The sequence below is a fragment of the Leuciscus leuciscus genome (genome assembly GCF_965113295.1).
Source record: "Leuciscus leuciscus genome assembly, chromosome: 17".
NCBI lineage: Eukaryota > Metazoa > Chordata > Actinopteri > Cypriniformes > Leuciscidae > Leuciscus > Leuciscus leuciscus.
This window is the reverse complement of record NC_138741.1, coordinates 37,956,672-37,978,308: the sequence shown is the minus strand read 5'-3', so window position 1 is coordinate 37,978,308 and position 21,637 is coordinate 37,956,672. Positions and strand designations below refer to the sequence as shown.

Here is a 21,637-nt window from a genome sequence, read left to right as displayed (position 1 = left end):
GGTTCCCAAACTTTTTTTGTCTGAGACCCCCTTTTTCACAAGAAAATATTTTAGGGCCCCCCTTCACATTTAATGATATTATCGCTCTTGTAAGCTTGCAGCAAGGATGACAAAATATGTTGTTTTCAAACAAACGGTATGTTTACTATAAACAGATATGTGTATGCACAAATAATAGCCTATAATATTGAAAATACAATAACAAAAACATTAGTAGGCCTTTTGTAATTTAAAAATGTAAGCCTAGGAGTAGCCTATAAATTTGCCCTATTTTAAATGCAATAACAAAAATATCAGTATTCACACTTGTGTGTAGGTAAAAAAAGAATGAATATAGGCTATTACTAAATTACTTCTGTCTGGGGCCTCAATACTTGCATGTTATTTGTGAGACTTTATCAATGTGAGGCTTTATTTTTGAGGCTTTTGGCGCTAAAGCGAGCGATAACAAACTTGTGTTTATTAACAGAATAATGCGTCTTTCGGAAGAACATTGTAGCCGGAACTACTTCTCTCTCTGTGTGCGTCTATGACGAGTCACGCAGGTACTGGGCTACTCCGCAGCGGCAGCGATCCGAACCAGGGTAAAATAGTCCCAATGTAATCACTTATTATAGGTGTACCATAGTGATTCAGGATAAGACAAAAACACGGTTTGGAAAATGGATTCATGATGAACTCCCTCATTATATACATTTTGAACAGAAAAAAGTTAAGGACTTTTATTTAATGCAAATTGCTCAAAACTTTTCAAAATATGACGCGACCCCCCATAGAGCTCGCTTGTGGGCCGCGACCCCCCTGTTGGGAACCGATGGTCTAACTAACATCGGACGAATAAAACTAGCATTTTAGTGCTGTTAAAATATATATATAAGTAAAGCCGCATTAGTGCATGTTTCTCCATCACTGACTAAAAATATTAATGTTTAAATGGCTTTTGTGCAATATTGTTTTGTTTTATACAGTAAATACTGCTGAACGATATGGGTTTATTTAACAGCTGATATATAATGCAATGTAATGACAGAAAATATGTTCACTGAATTGATTAATAAAATTTGTATTAAAGCAGAATATGTGCACAACCTGCTGCATTATATTTTGTTAATAAAACTTTGCCAATAAGACAAAACAATGCAAAGCAAAGCAAACAACATATGTGAGTGTGTGTATGTGTGTGTGTGAGTGTGTGTGTGTGTGTGTGTAAGCATGTGTGTGAGTATGTGTGCATGTTTGTGTGTGCGCGTGTGTGTGTGTAAGCATGTGTGTGAGTGTGTGTAAGCATGTGTGTGAGTGTGTGTAAGCATGTGTGTGAGTGTGTGTAAGCATGTGTGTGAGTGTGTGTAAGCATGTGAGTGTGTGCGTGTGTGTGTGTGTGTGTGTGTGTGTGTGTGTGTGTGTGTGTGTGTGTGTGTGTGTGTGTGTGTGTGTGTGTGTGTGTGTGAGTGTGTGTGTGTGTGTGTGTGTGAGTGTGTGTGTGTGTGTGTGTGTGTGTGAGTGTGTGTGTGTTGCAGAGCTGTTTGAGGAGACTGTGTTTTTGGGTCAGTAGTGATCCAGTCGGCTGTAAGCGCCTTGCTGAAATGCTCTCTGTGCTGACGCAGCACTGCTGTGTGTGTGAGTGAGTGAGCGTGTGTGTGTGTGCGTGCGTGTGTGTGTGTGTGTGTGTGTGTGATTAAGAGGGTCAACATCCTCCTAATCTCCTTACTAGATAGCACTTCACCCAGCTAATGATTACCATCTTCCCCAAAACCACAGACGGACTGCACACCGCAGGTTCGTTCCCTTCCTCCTTTACCGTCTGTGTAACGTCAGCTGACCGGACGACTTATAATCACACACGTGTTATATCCAGTTCTCTACGGTAGATGCAGATCATGATGGTCATAGCATCCGTAGCTCCACTAATGCACACAGAAGCATGCTTTATATCTGAGGTAAGCGTGAGAGTGAAGCGTGTCAGTGGTCGTGTTTCCAGTAACTGATGTCATGCGACCAAAACATACTTTTTTCCTCTCGTGATAAATCTTTCCAACAATCATGGCAACAGATGTTGGTAGGTTTACGTGTATCCCAGCCACTGCACTAGCCATTATTATTACTGGAAGGAGATGTATGCGTGTTATCCAAGCATTAATGTCCAGGAAAGACCCTTATACTGTGAGTGGCTCATATGAGGAGTTTCTGGGTGTTTCTCCCTCAGATCTGCTTCAAGATCTTGATAAACTGTGTCGTTTCTTTAAGGTTTAGAATCCAGTATTCTTGTAATTCTTTTGTCTTATGAGTTTAATAAATAACTCTCCCGTCTTCTGTCCAAACACACCGCATCATCTACGTCAGCTGACCTGTAAATGCGCAAAAACTGTTTCCATTGAAGTTTTGCGAAATATTTTTTTTCCGAACCGCCTGAAAGTATTTTTTGCGCTTGCAACGCCGAGGTCATGGGTTCGATTCCCAGGGAAAGCAAGAACTGATAAGAATGTAAATGTGTAGCTTTGGATAAATGCATGAATGTGAATGTGAACATGAGCAGGTGTGTGTGTGTGTGTGTGTGTGTGTGTGTGTGTGACTGACCCGGGATGTGTTTGGCCCAGCCGATGATGACCACGAGCTCACGGTCGGCCAGGTCACACAGGGTGGTCAGGGCCTTGATGTCGCTCTCAGGGAGACTCGGGTCCGGCATGGCGTAGATCTTCTCCGGCTCCGCCACCAGCAGATGAGACACGATCTTCGTCACTGAGGAGGACGAGGCACACTTACAGTCACTCACACGCAATATAACATTCATTATTTGGGTAACACTTTATAATACTGTTCCTTCATTGATGAATAACTACACAGGAACAAATGAGCAACTCACTATTAAAATTCTAGGGTTACACTTTATTTTACAGTGTCATTGTTACATATGTTACATGTACTTACCATAGTAATAACAGTAAATTACGCATAATTACATGCAACTAACCTTCAACCAAACCCTAATCCTAACCCTATAGTAAGTACATGTAGTTGATTAATATTACTCAGTACTAAAATATATATATGTGTGAGTGTGTGTGTGAGTGTGTGTGTGTGTGAGTGTCTGAGTGTGTGTGAGTGTGTGTGTGTGTGTGTGTGTGTGTGTGTGTGTGTGTGTGTGTGTGTGTGTGTGTGTGTGTGTGTGTGTGTGTGTGTGTGTGTGTGTGTGTGTGTGTGAGTGTGTGTGTGTGTGTGAGTGTGTGTGCGCGTGCGCGTGCGCGTGCGCGTGCGCGTGAGTGTGTGTGTGTGTGTGTGTGTGTGTGTGTGTTCTCACGTGGTTTTTTGGCTGGCGGTGGCAGTGTGAGCCCCAGGTAAGCTGTGTTTTCTGCATCCATTCTCCTCTTGTATTTCTGTCGTCCTCCTCGTACACGGTCTAGCCGAACACCTGATCAAACACACACACACACACACACACACTTTCTCATCAATACACATTTAATCTATAGTTGTGACCAAAATGTAGTTTTCACTCATACACACGAGTGATGTTAACAGTCGAAAGACGGAAGCTGAATAAAGATGAAAGGATGTCAAGACAAAACTACAGCATTTGGTCCATGATATAATACAACAGAACATTATTAGAGTCTATTATTGATATACAGTATTATTATGATGGTCTTACATCATTCTCGTAAAAGACGTGGTCAAAATATGATTGATTTTTTAAATTGCAAATTTCAAAGCATTGTTTCAGTAAGTTAAATACAATTTTAAACACACACACACACGCACGCACGCACGCACGCACGCACGCACGCACGCACGCACGCACGCACGCACGCACACACACACACACACACACACACACAGATTCACACAAATCAGAGAGAGAGAGAGAGAGATTGTGATCACGATCACAGCATTAGATCGGACTATTTCATTAAATCCCAAAATTTTTTGGGAGAAAACTCCAGCTCGATCACAAAAGTAGCAACATATGTACCAGCCTGCCACAAACTACAGCCAGCCAGCGGACCAAACTACTGTCAGAATCATTCGCATCTTGTCTGAATGTTGCTACAAATGTACAAAGGTGTGTGTGTTTTTCTTATTCTTTTCTCTTTTTCTTTCTTGTTGATATAAATGTATCCATGCATTTGTTTACTGATTGATTTCTTTACGCATTGCTTATGTATTGGCCAATGCTTTGGCAATACTGTACAAGTTATGCCAATAAAGCTCATTTGAATTGAATTGAATTGAATTGAGAGAGAGAGAGAGAGAGAGACACACACACACACAGAGAGAGAGAGAGAGAGAGAGAGAGAGAGAGAGAGAGAGAGAGAGAGAGAGAGACAGGTGCTGTTCTCTCAGCGTGTGACGGAGGTGTCAGGCCTCCATATGTGAACACTGTGACACAGAGATGAATATTCAACACGGGGTCAGTGAACTCACACACACACCTCTCACTGTTCATTTCACCACACTTACACACACTTACACACACAAAACTGGCCAGTTCTGATCATAACACTACAGATGACCAGCATAAAGCTCCTACACACACACTGACAAAACACACAAATATTACTCGAGAAGTTCCAGCAGGACGAGTTTAGCACGTTTCTCTCTCTCTCTCTCTCTCTCACACACACACACACACACACACACACACACACACACACACACACACACACACACACACACACACACACACACACACACACACACACCACCATTAACGCCACACTACTCGTCATAACATCTTATTTATTAGCCAATTATTTGATAAGAATGCTTTTACATTTGCACATTACTCTCGACTCCTAAGCCTGTAATATTTGACCTGCTGGTTTATTTATTAATAAATGCTGAATCTGAAACTCTTTCTAGGGGTTAAACACGCAAGCCTGAAGTCAGAAGCTCTACACCACAACACCGGCCTGATGATGTCACTGACTGGAAACTGGAAAGCAGAGGTTTATGCATATTTTGGATTAACCAGTTCACAAGTGTTTTTATTTTCTCACAAAATGACAGTTTCAGCTCAATCTATTGATTTATTTTTACCACAGTCTAACGATTTTGACAAAAATAACCATATTTTGCACATTAAACGTGTTAATGCAGTGACCATGGTGTTCTTTAAGCTATTGCTAGTTATTAATACAGCCTATGATCAGGGAAATGATCTAAACAAAAACATTTTGACTAATTAAGAAGCAAATGACACAAAAATATTTTTTATTGTAAATAAAACGTTACTGGAGTACGTTTCCTTTCTACTTCAAAATTGCACGTTCAATTCAGTGTGTTTCCTTGTAATTATTTGTGAAATGTACCAGCTGAATTTCTGAGTGAAAATGATTTCACAGTAAATCCTCCACCAAATGTTTTTCCCAGCTAACATGGAGAGTTCTTCCAGTAACGCTAACAGAACGTTCCTTTAGAGTTATCTGGTCTTTAATAATGTTCTCAAAACGTTAGCACAAAAACTTTATTTATACATCGTTCATGATGTGTTTTTTTGTGTGAAATATTTTAGTTGGACGTTCATCTAACATTCTTAAAATTTGACTTCGGAACGGTCAGAGAACATTCAAAAGTAATATTCCAAAAATGTTTGAAGAATGATGAAATTCCCTTAATGTTCACATGACCAAAAAAAATAAAAAAAAAAATAAAAATTAAACATTTAAAACTGGACGTTTTTCAGAATAATTTTTTAGAACATTCAAAAGTAACGTTCCCATTATGTTGAAGAATGGTAACATGGAATGCTTCCAAACAAGAAAAAAAAAAAAAAAAAAAGAGACATTTTTATAAAAAAAAATTAATTAAAAAAACAGGTCAGGGGAAGATAACATTTTCATAATTTTTAAGTCTTTCCCGCCATTGTGGGAATTTTCCTGCTTTCACTGTTATACAGTAGGGGGCGCTATTAAACATTCTTCTGAAAGTGTGCTGAATCTCCTGATCAAAACACAGGAGAAGAAGAAGCAGAAACAAGCGATAGAAGCATTGCTGACGCAAGTGTTGAAGTCTTTAAAAAAGAACGTGATTTTCTCATCTGGCGGGGAAAGAGTTAACGAGAACAGCTGAAATACAGAAAGGCCGTGTGTCCACCAAAGTGTTTTTAGCCAGCTGAGACGCTAGGCACTCTGCTGAAAACTAGCTATGGGCGTTTGAGAGTGTTTTGGCAGCGTTGCGTTTTTCCAGTTGAGACAAAGCGTCTCATAATCATAGCGTCTCATAGCAAAGCGCTCGTTATGATACGGAATATCTGCGAAAGTGTTACTAGTATCTCATTTCACACATAGTTTTTTTCTGTGTTGATTAAAATGTCGATACAATGTAACGTATTTTCTCTGGCTCTTGTTTTAAATTATTTTGTTCTGTTATTATGCTTGTTGTCGTCATATGTTGACTTTGTACAAGCAGAATGTGGCGGTTGGTCGGTGTGGTATTAGCCCCGCCCCTCCTCCACTGTGATTGGACGGTTGGGTAAAAAGTGACAGTGACAGTGTTGAACATTCTTCAACTCTCGCCGACCTGTAAAAAACGGCGAATGCTCAACGCTTCAGCGTGAAAAAGACGCTCAGCGCCTCGTAACGCTCACGGCGTTTTAAAAACGCGGCGCTCCCATTGAAAACAACTGAAAAAACACTCCAGCCGCGTGAAAAAGCGCTTTGGTGGACACACGGCCTAAGAGTATCTAATGATTCATATTAAAGGGAAAATGTTGCTAATGGCAGGTAAAGTTATGGGACGTGTATCACATACTGTAGTTTGGGCGAGTGGTTAAACTTCCCTGCTGGCTAAATGATCTCATCCCTCTGTGTCAGAGGAGGTTTGTGTGCGACTACGCCAAATTACTCCTTTATTGAACATTATAGAGTGTGAGATTAGAGCAGGGAAGGTGGACCAGAGACAAACACAAAGAGAAGAGGAACGGGCTTCATTTAACACCCATAATCAGCTGACAAATGACAACAGTATTATCCTCAACACGCTTTACATTTTCAACGTTTCCCAGAAATGCACAACTCCATAATATATGAACCGCTAAATGCATTTGATCTGAATTATAATGTCCGTTTCATCAAACATGACACAAAAAGCGCAACAAAGAGCTGCGACAACAAACCGCATTATCTTTTCAGAAGCCGAATCGGGAGATTTCTTCTCCTTATACAAATTATTTGATTCCCTAGAAACAGAAATCTGATTAGGATTGTCTTTCAATTTCCTGACACTGACAACCCACTAACCTAATTACCCGCCGGTCCCCGTGGTCCCACTCTTCCTCGCAAACTCCGGGACATCATTTGATGCTCGCTAAGTCCCAGTAAAATCTCATTTCTCCCAAATACACTTTTAATATATTTTATTGATAGTCACAGACGGCGGGGAGAGGGATAAATGATTTTGAATTATGCTAAAGATTAGATTGACTAAATGCACGGTAAATATAATTTACGTTTGGCCCAAATGGTTTGACTTAACAAGCTTATTAATACAGCACACCTAAAGGACATAACTTCATTCTTTGTCACGGTATTGTTGCTGGAAATGTCTGAAACACAAAACCGAGGACTGGTTTTCCTCCAAGCTGAAGCTAGTCTCCGCTGGTTTAGTTGAAAAACCACCAAACTAGGTCAGCGAAGACCAGTGAACCACCTCAGGCTGGTCTCGGTGAACTGCATTAGGTCACATTTGGCCACATTTCTCCGGTCGTCAGGTTTCCCAGAAGATCCCGTCCATTGTGGGATTCAGACGCTTCATGTCACACGCCATCGCTAAGATTCAGAGGTACAGAGGTGCCTGTTTTAATTAGAACGGTAACTGGCGTAATTAAACAGATGCTGACAGGAATTAAACCTTGGCACTATCTAGTCTCCCGTTACACTCGGAACAAGAGGGTCAGGATGAGGGGGGGGGATGAAGGGAAAAAGGCCGGTTTGTAACGGATGGATCGTGTATCATGAGGTCTTTAGATCGCAACCTCACTGATCCAATCAATACAAGTACAGTATAGACACACTATAGACACACACTCAAACCAGATCCTACGAGATCAAGAATGCGTTTACAGTTCTGTGTGCAATGTGAAGTGGATGGCTAGTTAGTTAGTCACGTCTGAGGCTCATTAGTTCATGTTATTCCAGCGAAAAACTAATGTTTGTCTTCATAAAATGCTTGATTAAAAAAGCAATATCTTTTACACTGATCACTGCAAAAAAAAAAAAAAAAAAAAAAAAAAAAAGTATTTCTAAGTATTTTTGTCTTGTTTTCCAGTACAAATATTGAGGGGGGGGGGGGGGTCTGACAATTGAGTCCAAAAAATCATATTGTTTTCCTTTTGAATTAAGTTTAATTTTCTGACTGCATATTTTTTCTTGTTTTTAGCATAAACTCACTTAACTTTGATACGTTTTTCAGTTATTTTGCTACTTATGTAAATGAACCTTGATTTAAAATTGTATCGATATTTGTACTAGTAAACAAGACAGAAATACTGATTAAGAAATAAATAGTTTGCAGTGAAAAGCCCTGCGTTTGGCGCCAAATTTCCTGTTTCTTAAATACAGAAGTAAATTATGTGAATGGCATTTCATGCTGAAGTTAAAGTCGGAATGAAAAACAGAAGTTGCGTTAGTCTTTTCTTCTCTATTGTGTCGTATATCGAGTGAAACGCTTCTGGTACAAGAACAAATGTGGGCGGGGCTTGATTGTGTCTGTGGGGAATTGATTGGATGGTTGTGGCTGATCTCATGTGAGTGACAGGTTATAGCCTCGCCCTCGTCATCAGAGAAGAGAAGAGATGCTGCAAGATTAATTTATTCTGAGTCAAGATTATTTAAACAATAATGATGTGCACCCATAAATCATTTAGAATAAACACTGCAATATTCAATAAAAAAGAAAAAGGAACAGTTGATTTTGATTTCATGGTGACGTTAAGACAGAAAGAGCACTGAATGCATCTTTCCACTCTTTTGGACGAATCCACAAGCTGCATCAGAGGAACGAGCGGCTCAAATGGGAATATCTTCAATGAAACACGAGAGCGGTCGTCAACAAATACATCGCTGTACTTTACTTGACCGCCGATTCCCAGCGAGCGGATCTCGAATGTCGTTTCTTCAAAGCGAGCGTGGCTGTGTGTGTGTGTGTGTGTGAGAGAGAGGGCTTAGGGTCAGCGTGGAAGGCATCCGAGTGCGGATTAGCCTCCGGGCCCGGGCTCCTTTTCCTCTCCCAAAACAACGACACACACACACTTTGTCTTTTTCCTCTCTTTCACACAATAAATCACCATCCACTTTAATTGTATGCAAGAAAATAATTACATGAGGTCAGAGCCAGGGCTGCGTGATTACTCGGAATAAATTGGAGTTGTGATATCGCTCAGTGGGATTATCAAATCGTAAAATTTCTCTCTCAATACAACAATCCCTCTCGAGCAAAGCCCCTACAAAAGGGCCTGTCCCCACTCCGGCTGGGGGTCGCTGGACTTGGCAAGGGCCCTTATTTTTGGTGGTCTCACCTGTTCCGGGAGCCTGTCATCTGCGAGAGGGGAAAGTGTCAGCGTGGCTGGGATGGTTGGCAGTGGCTCGGGGAGCTTAGGATGACCCGTTTTTAGCTAGGAAATTCACGGGGCCGCGTCCTGAACTCCACCTTTCATGGCTGCCGACAACCTCCATCTGAACTGGCCTCGCGTCAGCACTATTTCAAAGAGCCCTGCGTTTGGCAGCTCGAGGGTGCAAGGCGTTCTTCCTCACGTACACGACGGGAGAAGCGAGACCGTGGGGTTGACATCTAACCCAAAAACACCTGTGCCGCGGCTTCTGCTAGCCGAGCCAAACCGCATCAGGCACTCGTCCCAAACACGCTGCCAACAAAGAGGAAACTATCGCAGCACAATCCTGCCAAAGGACAACTGAATGTTGCTCACTGTGGGTGGACGCGCTCTCAGAAAGAAAAGAAAGCGTGAAAATTGGGACTTTTAGGAGTACAACAGCTAAAACCCACATCTTTAGCTTAGGGTCAAATACTCCAATACACAACGATTAACTAGTTGCATATTACTAGGATATTGGCTGTTTATTAGTACTTATAAAGCACATATTAATGCCTTATTCTGCATGATCATATTCTACATCCCTTAATCACACAATACCTAAACTTAACAACTACCTTACTAACTATTAATAAGCAGTAATTTGGAGTTTATTGAGGCAAAAGTCACAGTTAATAGTGAGTTGATAGTGAGAATAAGTGTGACCAAAGACTTATCGCAGTACCTTAAGGGTACTTATTACACAGCTCTGTGGAATACTTGATTCTGATTGGTCAATCGCTCCATCCAGCGGTATATTATTCCCAGATAACAGCCGGTGAGAACAGAAACACAGGCTCATCCGGGTCACTGCAGTCAGCAGCGCTATACACTCGCTAGGAACGGGTTTTCTTTGTTGAAGTTTTGCGTTAGGTGAGCTAATAAAATATTAAAACTCAGTCAAATCAATATTTTGTGTACAGTTTATTTAATTATGCCATCCAGTACCGAGGACTCGCTCTCTCTTATTTCATACAAACGCAGATGCTGTCATTTTATGACTATTGTTTTGTACACTGTTGGATTATAAGATACAAACAGGTACGATTTAAAAAAAAGTTTAATCTGAAATCAATATATCTGATCCCCATAATTTTTTTTTGCTATCAAATGCAGTGTATTAAGTGGTATGACTGTATACCGTATCTTTTAAACGTCCGTCTAGTTTGAACTTGCCGCGTTAGCAACTGCTTTGCATTTAAAGAGCTAATATAATAGATCAATATTTCGTGTCTAATAATTAACTTATGTGGAAAGTAGTGGTGTAATAAGCGGGATAATGTACATCCAGCCGGTTGTTATCTCAGAATAAACCCCTTCAAGTGTGTGTGTGTGTGTGTGTTATCTCAGAATAAACCCCTTCAGGTGTGTGTGTGTGTGTGTGTGTGTGTTATCTCAGAATAAACCCCTTCAGGTGTGTGTGTGTGTGTGTGTGTGTGTGTGTGTGTGTGTGTGTGTGTGTTATCTCAGAATAAACCCCTTCAGGTGTGTTGTGTGTGTGTGTGTGTGTGTGTGTGTGTGTGTTATCTCAGAATAAACCCCTGCAGGTGTGTGTGTGTGTGTGTGTGTGTGTGTGTGTTATCTCAGAATAAACCCCTTCAGGTGTGTGTGTGTGTGTGTGTATGTGTGTGTGTGTGTTATCTCAGAATAAACCCCTTCAGGTGTGTGTGTGTGTGTGTGTTATCTCAGAATAAACCCCTTCAGGTGTGTGTGTGTGTGTGTTATCTCAGAATAAAGTTCACTCATAAAGCAAGTTCACGTGAAGGGCCTAATGACATCATATTTGAGTAATTTCATTGACAATCTCTTTTCAATCAGACCACACACACACACACACACACACACAATGATGATTGTGGCGGGTCATGTGATTCAGTTGATGTCTACACTTTCTTCAGGCTGTGAGTGTGTGTTTTGTAGAGATGATCTACAGTGTGTCGTCAGTGATCTCGTCTCTCTGGTGGAAAACACATGTTCACGCCTGCGCTAATCCTCTCACCTGTTCAGATGAGGCCTCGAGGGAGACAACCGCCACACACACACCGCTTCACACACTCGCACATGTGTGCTAGAGGAATCGCTCATTCTGTCTTCATTTATTCACACTCGTGGTTTCAAACCCGTATGGCTTTTCTGAGATGTTGGACTGAATGTTGCAAAGTTCCAAAAAGGACACAATAAACGTATCGTAACACATGAGCCATGAGTCACTATACTCAAATAACACAAGGTCTTCTGAAACCCTCCGATAGCTTTGCGTGAGGAATACAGCACACGAGTCCTAGGGGACACTTAGATATGGTGTTTTTTCCTCTCTTTGACAGAATAAATCACCATCCACTTTCACTGTATGCAAGAAAATAATTACATGAGGTCATAACCAGGGCTGCATTATTACTCTGAATAAATTGAAATTGTGATTTCTCTCAGTGGGATTATCAAATCGTAAAGTCTGTGATTTTCATTTATGCATTTAGCAAAGAACAAAAGCAGTTTTATGAGCATGCAAGAGTTTTCATTTACAGTCGAGCAGCTGATGACCCGGTGTTTCAGCTTCTCGGGTCACAGCTGATCAACACTAACTTCATCTCTGTATCTGAGTTTGAGTCGCTATCACGTGCATTTGGGAACAAAACATGCATGAACCTTCTTCACATACCGTACCGAGAAGAGCTTATAAATCAGCTGTTGTCAACAAAAGACACGCTTTAAAGGGCTATATGTAAGAATTTTCATGCATTAATCACTTTTTCTATTGCTAATGTTGGAACAGCTGGTAACAAAACTTAAAAACCGAGACCTTCCCCGACTTCCTAGGTTGTCTATGAAAGCTTGTAGACTTATAAATGCATAAATTAACATTATTGTATGTGAAGGACTTTGCCGGGAACATCCAAAAGATGTGACGTTTACACACGAGAGTTTCTCTTGCGTTCAATGACACATGAAACGAATGCTTATACAATGTTCGGGATAATGCTGACAGAGCCTTTCTGACCTGTAATGTCAATGTGTCGTGAAAAGAAAAGGGATTCATTCAAACTACAGTCTCACATAGTCAGATCTATATAGTCTATAGTCTCAAATATACTTTATAATCAAACTATCATAAAGGTGTGATGTTAATCGACATGATGAATCGCAGAGCTGCTGCAAACATCTGAATAGCTGTTTTCTCACCGCAAATAAAAATGTAAATAAAATTGATGTTGTTATTTTCCTTAATTTTCATATTTCAGAGTGAAATATTACAATATTGATATTTCTTATTTTGCTTAGCATAATAATAATAATAATAATAATAGTAATGACTATACTTACTATAAGGGGTTACACTTTATTTTAAGGATTCAATGTTACAGTGTAATTATATACTTAAGTACTGAATAATTAACTATGTACTTACTATATGGTTATTTGCATGTAATTATGCATAATTTACTGTTATTACAACATAAGTAATAAGTACATGTAACATATGTAACAAGGACATTGTAAAATAAAGTGTTACCTATTCTTCTTATCATTATTGCTAGTTATATTTATATATAACCACAACATTTTGGGTGAAATTGTGCAACCAATCACAATCACAATCACAATTTTTATATTAAAAAAATTGCAATTCGATTTCCCCCCAAATCATGCAGCCCTAGTCAGAACATATAAGTGATTAAAAGAAATACTAATGAATACTAACTATTTGAACTTATTGCTGTTGTGCATGTAATACCACAAAAGACTGAAATAGTTAATAAAGCATTTAAAACGCAACAAACACTCTTCTGACAAACAAGGCCAATATATCAGACAAGCATTGAGATTGCTAATGCTACTCAGATTGCTAATGCTACTCAGATTGCTAATGCTCTTCAGATTGCTAATGCTACTCCGATGTGTCCAGCAGAGCAACACATATTCCTCAGACAGAAATCAGACGTCTAGATGACGCTGGAGTACGTGAGTCTTGCGGGTTTAAAGAGTCTTTGGATTACGTCAGTGTAATCTCTCAATAGTATCTGTTCCTTTCTTCCCAGCTCTGATTCGCTTCCATTGATCAGAGGAAAAAAACCTGTAGTCCCTGACATTTGAGTCGTCTTATTGATCACTTCCTGTTTTGAGGGAATGAAGCGGGTCCAGGACGATGCAGTGAATCTCATCACTGAAAACATCCTGCGCCTGATAAAGTCTTTCGTTTCATCAGCTCGGGAATTATTCGGGAAATAAGTCGTTTCTCTCCTCGTGGTGTTTTTGTTGAGATCACATGACGAGCCCGGCACTAAACACAGGGTTTATAATAATCGGTTTATGTGTGGAATAACCATGCAGTTACTTGATCAAAAATACCAGTAAAACCAGTAATGTTGTGACAAAATATTGTAATTTAAACAGCTGTTTTCTATGTGAATATATAGTAAAGGGTAATGTATTCCTGTGATCAAAGCTCATCAAATCATTAATAAAAGTATTCATTTATTTTATAGAAAATGAATATGTACGACAAAAGATATTCTTAAAAAAATTATTCTACATTAACAGAATGACTAATATTTGTTAGTACTATTACAATAGTCAAATGCATGTTATGTTTAAATTGTTGTAGTCTAATTAATATTTAGTATTATGTAAAAAGAAGAAATACAACTCAGGTTTGCACATCAGTCACCACACGACATTACTAATGGGTTATACTTCACCTCATCTACTTCACCATATCTACTTCACCATATCTACTTCACCATATCTACTTCACCATATCTACTTCACCATATCTACTTCACCATATCTACTTCACCATATCTACTTCACCATATCTACTTCACCATATCTACTTCACCATATCTACTTCACCATATCTACTTCACCATATCTACTTCACCATATCTACTTCACCCTCATCTACTTCACCATATCTACTTCACCATATCTACTTCACCATATCTACTTCACCATATCTACTTCACCATATCTACTTCACCATATCTACTTCACCATATCTACTTCACCCTCGTCTACTTCACCCTCGTCTACTTCACCCTCGTCTACTTCACCATATCTAATTCACCCTCGTCTACTTCACCATATCTACTTCACCATATCTAATTCACCCTCGTCTACTTCACCATATCTACTTCACCATATCTACTTCACCATATCTACTTCACCATATCTACTTCACCATATCTACTTCACCATATCTACTTCACCATATCTACTTCACCATATCTACTTCACCATATCTACTTCACCATATCTACTTCACCATATCTACTTCACCATATCTACTTCACAATATCTACTTCACAATATCTACTTCACAATATCTACTTCACCATTTCTACTTCACCATATCTACTTCACCCTTGTCTACTTCACCCTCTTCTACTTCACCCTCGTCTACTTCACCATATCTACTTCACCATATCTACTTCACCATATCTACTTCACCCTCGTCTACTTCACCATATCTACTTCACCATATCTAATTCACCCTCGTCTACTTCACCATATCTACTTCACCATATCTAATTCACCCTCGTCTACTTCACCATATCTACTTCACCATATCTACTTCACCATATCTACTTCACAATATCTACTTCACAATATCTACTTCACAATATCTACTTCACCCTTGTCTACTTCACCCTTGTCTACTTCACCCTTGTCTACTTCACCATGTCTACTTCACCCTCGTCTACTTCACCCTCGTCTACTTCACCCTCGTCTACTTCACCATATCTACTTCACCATATCTACTTCACCCTCGTCTACTTCACCATATCTACTTCACCATATCTAATTCACCATATCTACTTCACCATATCTACTTCACCATATCTCCTTCACCTCGTCTACTTCACCTCGTCTACTTCACCTCGTCTACTTCACCTCGTCTACTTCACCTCGTCTACTTCACCTCGTCTACTTCACCTCGTCTACTTCACCACGTCTACTTCACCTCGTCTACTTCACCTCGTCTACTTCACCTCGTCTACTTCACCTCGTCTACTTCACCTCGTCTACTTCACCTCGTCTACTTCACCATATCTACTTCACCATATCTACTTCACCATATCTACTTCACCATATCTACTTCACCATATCTACTTCACCTTCGTTTACTTCACCATATCTAATTCACTCTCGTCTACTTCACCATATCTACTTCACTCTCATCTACTTCACCATATCTACTTCACCCTCGTCAACTTCACCATATCTACTTCACCCTCGTCTACTTCACCATATCTACTTCACCATATCTAATTCACCCTCGTCTACTTCACCATATCTACTTCACCCTCATCTACTTCACCATATCTACTTCACCTTATCTACTTCACCATATCTACTTCACCTCATCTACTTAACCATATCTACTATCTACTTCACCATATCTATTTCACCTCGTCTACTTCACCATATCTATTTCACCTCGTCTACTTAACCATATCTACTTCACCATATCTATGGTGAAGTAGATGAGGTGAAGTAGATATGGTGAAGTAGACGAGGTGAAATAGATATGGTGAAGTAGACGAGGTGAAATAGATATGGTGAAGTAGACGAGGTGAAGTAGATATGGTGAAGTAGATAGTAGATATGGTTAAGTAGACGAGGTGAAGTAGATATGGTGAAGTAGACGAGGGTGAAGTAGATATGGTGAAGTTGATGAGGGTGAAGTAGATATGATGAAGTAGACGAGGGTGAAGTAGATATGGTGAAGTAGATATGGTGAAGTAGATATGGTGAAGAAGATATGGTGAAGAAGATATGGTGAAGTAAATATGGTAAAGTAGATATGGTGGAGTAGACGAGGTGAAGTAGATATGGTGGAGTAGACGAGGTGAAGTAGATATGGTGGAGTAGACGAGGTGAAGTAGATATGGTGAAGTAGATATGGTGAAGTAGACGAGGTGAAGTAGATATGGTGGAGTAGACGTGGTGAAGTAGATATGGTGGAGTAGACGAGGTGAAGTAGATATGGTTAAGTAGACGAGGTGAAGGAGATATGGTGAAGTAGACGAGGTGAATGAATGAATGAATGAATGAATGACGAGGTGAATGAATGAATGACGAGGTGAAGTAGATATGGTTAAGTAGACGAGGTGAAGTAGATATGGTGAAGTAGATATGGTGAAGTAGATATGGTGAAGGAGATATGGTGAAGTAGATATGGTGAAGTAGATATGGTGAAGTTGACGAGGTGAAGTAGACGAGGGTGAAGTAGACGAGGTGAAGTAGACGAGGGTAAAGTAGACGTGGACAGACATGACCCTCAGAGTCTCATCTGCTTCTCTCCTTGAAGAGCCTGATTGATCTGGCGCTCACGTAGCGTCGCGACCGAGACACACAGTGACCTTGCCATCGAGGAGAGACGCGGGACGACAACAGGATGACTTCTCACAACGTCATATTCATTTGTGAAATGTTTTTATAATAACGAATTATAATGATTTTTTTTATCATAATGTTTAAATATTTTCATAAAGTTGGAAAAGCTGGTTAAACTGGATTAGCACGAACACGAAACTGAATGTGCTTCACAGTGGTTTGACTTCGAGGACGTTCAGTAACTGACTGAAATGATCTTTTATGAGGAGCAGAGAACAAACCCAGCCTGTAGAAATGTGCACATACTGTATTACAAGTCATATTTTCATTGCTGTTTGTGGTTGTCCTTATTGACTAGTTGTTATATTACATCATATCATATTATATTATATTATATTTCATGATATTATATTAAATTATATTAAATGTATATATGTATGTATATAAAATATATTATATTACATCATATTATATTATATTATTATATCAGGGTTATTCTCTTGCTAAAAAATTTTTATGCATTCAAAATGAAATAAATCTTAACTGAAAGCATACAAATAAAATGTAATTCAAAATATTAACAATAATTATAATATTAATGACACTAAAATAATCCTATATTATATATGCCATTATATTTTATACTATAGGGCTGTTGAATGCTTCATTCTGATTGGTTGACAAATGTTTCGAAGTTTCTATTCATCAAATAATCCTGAAAAATAAAATGTTTGAGTTTTGTAAAATACATAAAATGTATTTTTAGGTTTTCCACAAAAATCTAAAGCAGCACAACTGTTTAAAATTTGATAATAATCATAAATGTCTCTTGATCATCAGATCATCATATTAGAGTGATTTGTGAAGGATCATGTGACACTGAAGACTGGAGTAATGATGCTGAACATTCAGCTTTGATCACAGGAATAAATTACACTTTCACACATATACACACATGTAAACAGCTGTTTAACACTGTAATATTTCCCCCCAGTTTTTACAGTATTTCTGATCAGGTTTTGCAGTTTTGCTGAGCAGAAGACACATGCACAGATGTCAGTGTTTCAGTCTCCTCCTCCATCTGAGTGTTTAATCTCCATCTTTTACCTCGACACAGGTGATTCATATCTGACAATCTCTCCCTATTTTCTGGGCTCTTATTCCTCCAGATAATATATTTGCATTAATTTTTCATCAGCTAGTAATGCGATTCATTCTCGGTGTCTCGTGCAGAGGAGAGATTGCGTTACTTCATTGAGCTCCGCACAGACGGAAGCGCTCTCACAGGCACAGATGGATTGTGGGTAAAACACACCATTACAGACCTGTTTTAACTCCAGCACACATGCTCTTATGTTACTCTGCCATGCACATTAGTCGACACACACTGCAACAAAGAAAAAAGAGTTTTCTTACATTCTTAAATCAAGATGCTTTTATCTGACAAGCAAAATGACACCAGATATTAAGTCTTGCTTTAAAAAAATTAAGTGAGTTTATGCTAAAAACACTGGTAATGGAGTAAGATGGTAACACTTTAGCTCATATTACTTAATGTATCAACTAACAATGAGCCATACATTTTTATGAATCAAAAAAACAACTATTCATGTTAGCTGAGGTTCATTAAATAATTTTAACAGATACAACTTTTGATTTTAATAATGCAGTTCTATTAGCAAATGTTGAAATTAACATTAACTAAGATTATTAAATGCTAATGCTTCACAAGTATTTTTCATTGTTAGTTCGTTAATTAACTTAATTATGACAAATAAAACCTTATTGTAAAGTGTTTCCATAAAAAAATAAAAAAAAATAAACTTAATTCATTGGCTGATATTTCCTCTTGACTTCAGCTTAAACTCACGTAATTTTTAATGCATTTTTGAGATGTTATTTTATTTTAAGGCATTCTGCTTCTCCAGTAAATGTATCTTGATTTAAGAATGTTTTGATATTTGATCTGGAAAACAAGAATGGGAAAAGCACATTTTGCATTGTAATAACATGCAAAAAAAAAAAAAAAAAGGCAAGGAAAAGGAAGAAAGGAAGAAATATCTGTGAGTGTATTCGACTGCCACCGATTTCCCACATGACAGGCCTTTAAAAAAGCATCCGCAGGAAGAGAGCTGAGATGTTCGGAAAACATTTAGCGGATCAATACGTCGGGGAGCGAGTGTGTGCTCTGGGACACGAGCCCTTCCAGCCGGAATACTGTTACACTTCTATCAGTCAGACGCGCGGGTCGAGCGATTCAGCATATTCCTGTGTCTCTGCCCAACACAAGCGGCCCGTGCCAACAGCGCCTCGGCTCCAGCGGGCCAGCGGAGCACCAGCCAACTACATCTACGGCTCTGACACGCCGTGTGTGTGTGTGTGTGTGTGTGTGTGTGTGTCTCTGGCGCTCGCTGAACCTGATGTGTGTTTGAGCAGATATAGGTGCCGGTAAGGATGCTTCGCACCATGTGACTGACTTAAAGGCCAACAAATAGCATTGCAAAGTGACATGTGACCCAATGAGCGGTGAAACACACTTCACACATGTGCATCAGTGTGTTTCTCAAGAACTCCTGAACACACACAAGCTGGAGATCTTCTGCAAAAACATTGGTGTGTGTTGTCTGGGCTGTGTTTTTTTTTTGGCAGTGTTGGTATAGTTAACTAAAACTATTACAAATATTTGTAATTCTTAAAAAAAAAAAAAAAAAAAAAATCTCAATGTATATGTATATTTAATGTACACTATATATATATATATATACCTTTTTTTTTTTTTTTTTTTTAAACTGAGAAAATGTAAAATGACAAATGTTGCCTTGGAATAAAATTACAACAAAAAAAAGTTAGTGAAATAAAATAATTTTAAGTTTAAGTACTAAAATTACTAAAACGTAAACATAAAACGTGTTAAAATTAATGTTACATTAAATAGTATTAACAGATATAACATTTTTCATTTTAATAATGTATTAGTTCATGTTAAAATAAATGTTAACTAACATTTATAAATGCAATAGAAATGTGTATAGTTATGAATGAAACCTTAAATTGAAAAGTGTTACCGTTTATATCGTTTAAAGTAACAAAATATATATTTTAAAATGATTTTAGTAAAATAAGTCTAATAACCCTGGCCCTGAAGATCAGCATGTAGAACGAGCCTCTCACACACAGTGCAAAGATGCCGTGACCCAGCGGATCTCCTCACCTTCCTTCAGCATGCCCACTTTCAGACACTTCATGAAGCGGCACGCCTGACACGACTTGCGTCTCCGCTTGGTGATCTCGCACTCATTGGTGGCCGGACAGCTGTACTCGATGTTACCTGGAGAAACACGGAGAGGAGAGACAGCGTGAGGCCAGAAATAACCCCAGCACAACAAGCTAATGCAGGAGAGCTTTACAACACCGCACTGCATCCATCAAAGCCATCAGAAGAACACTCTATAAATCACTTTATTTATAAAATCATCTTTTACTCAATTTGATAAATTGCTTGTGGCCGCGAGACACTACAGAACAGGGACAGCGTGTGCCGGGAAGATGAAGAAACATGAGGCAACAAAACAGATGAGACAGGATTCAAAACTAAAGCTTCTATTCAAATCACACCTCGCCAGATTACATTCTCACATTCAGAGCGCATGTTCAGCGGCTTCACGTATCGCCACAGCGAGAGCTCTTTTGCTGCGCCCGCTATTTACATAGAGCACATAACCAGATCCTGATACATTATTCAAGCTGAGCACTTCAGCGCTTCATACCTGCACAATAACAGAGCCGTTTGAGTCGCATTGTGAGAGTAACAATAGGCAAAGTGCTTGATACGCTCGGCCATTCTGCTTGTGTCCATGTACATTTAACTGCGCGAGGCATTTCAATTAGGACATGTATGGGTAATGGCAGGAGAGGAGGCTAAATGCAGAGTGACAGTCGGCTGCGGCGCTCTTGTTCTCCTGCGAGCGTGTGGTTTGAATGTCTATGCGCTCGCTCAATTTATTCAGGCTCGTCTTGATCGGTGTGGTGAATAAAAACACTGAACGGCGGAGGAAAATAACACTGAGTGCGGGACACCACCGGGATTCACCAGGAAAAGAACAACATCTCTGTGTCCATGAGTGTGTATCTTTTAAAGTCACCATGAAATCAATTTTTTTGCAGTTTAGGATATTGCAGTTTATTATAAATGATTTATGGGTGCACATCATTATTGTGTTAATAATCTTGACTCAGAATAAGTTCCTCTTGCAGCATCTCTTCTCTTCTCTGATGATGAGGGCGGGGCTATAACCTGTCACTCACATGAGATCAGCCAATAGCAAACCACAAACATTCCAATCAATTCCCCACAGACACAATCAAGCCCCGCCCACATTTGTTCTTGTACCAGAAGTGTTTCACTCGATATACGACACAATAGAGAAAAGACTAGTGCAACTTCACTTACATGACGACTTTAAATCATGAAGCTTTAATTTTATATGTGCAACCGTTTCTCTTAAGTTGACAGCAGCTTTTTAAGGTTTATAAGCACTTCTCATCACAAGTTTGGGAAGATGGTCGGTGCATGTTATGTTTTCAAATGCACATTATAAGCATCCAAATCAGCAGCTTTTACTGTGAATGGAGCCGCTCGGAGCCGCTGAAAACACCAGATCGTGGAAATAAACACAGAGCCGCTTCACACTGAAACACACAGCGCATGTATTTATT

At 39.3% G+C, this 21,637-nt stretch overlaps 1 protein-coding gene across 1 annotated transcript in view; it reads right to left on the bottom strand.

Moving 5' to 3' along the window:
- esrrb (estrogen-related receptor beta) overlaps window positions 1-21,637 on the bottom strand; it is a 100,683-nt gene that overhangs the window by 40,898 nt on the left and 38,148 nt on the right. The window contains exons 3-5 of the mRNA XM_082143656.1: window positions 20,133-20,249; window positions 3,296-3,406; window positions 2,575-2,736 (exon numbers count right to left, since the gene is read on the bottom strand). Of these exons, the coding sequence (XP_081999782.1) occupies window positions 2,575-2,736; window positions 3,296-3,406; window positions 20,133-20,249 (390 nt within the window). The remainder of the gene's footprint in view (window positions 1-2,574; window positions 2,737-3,295; window positions 3,407-20,132; window positions 20,250-21,637) is intronic.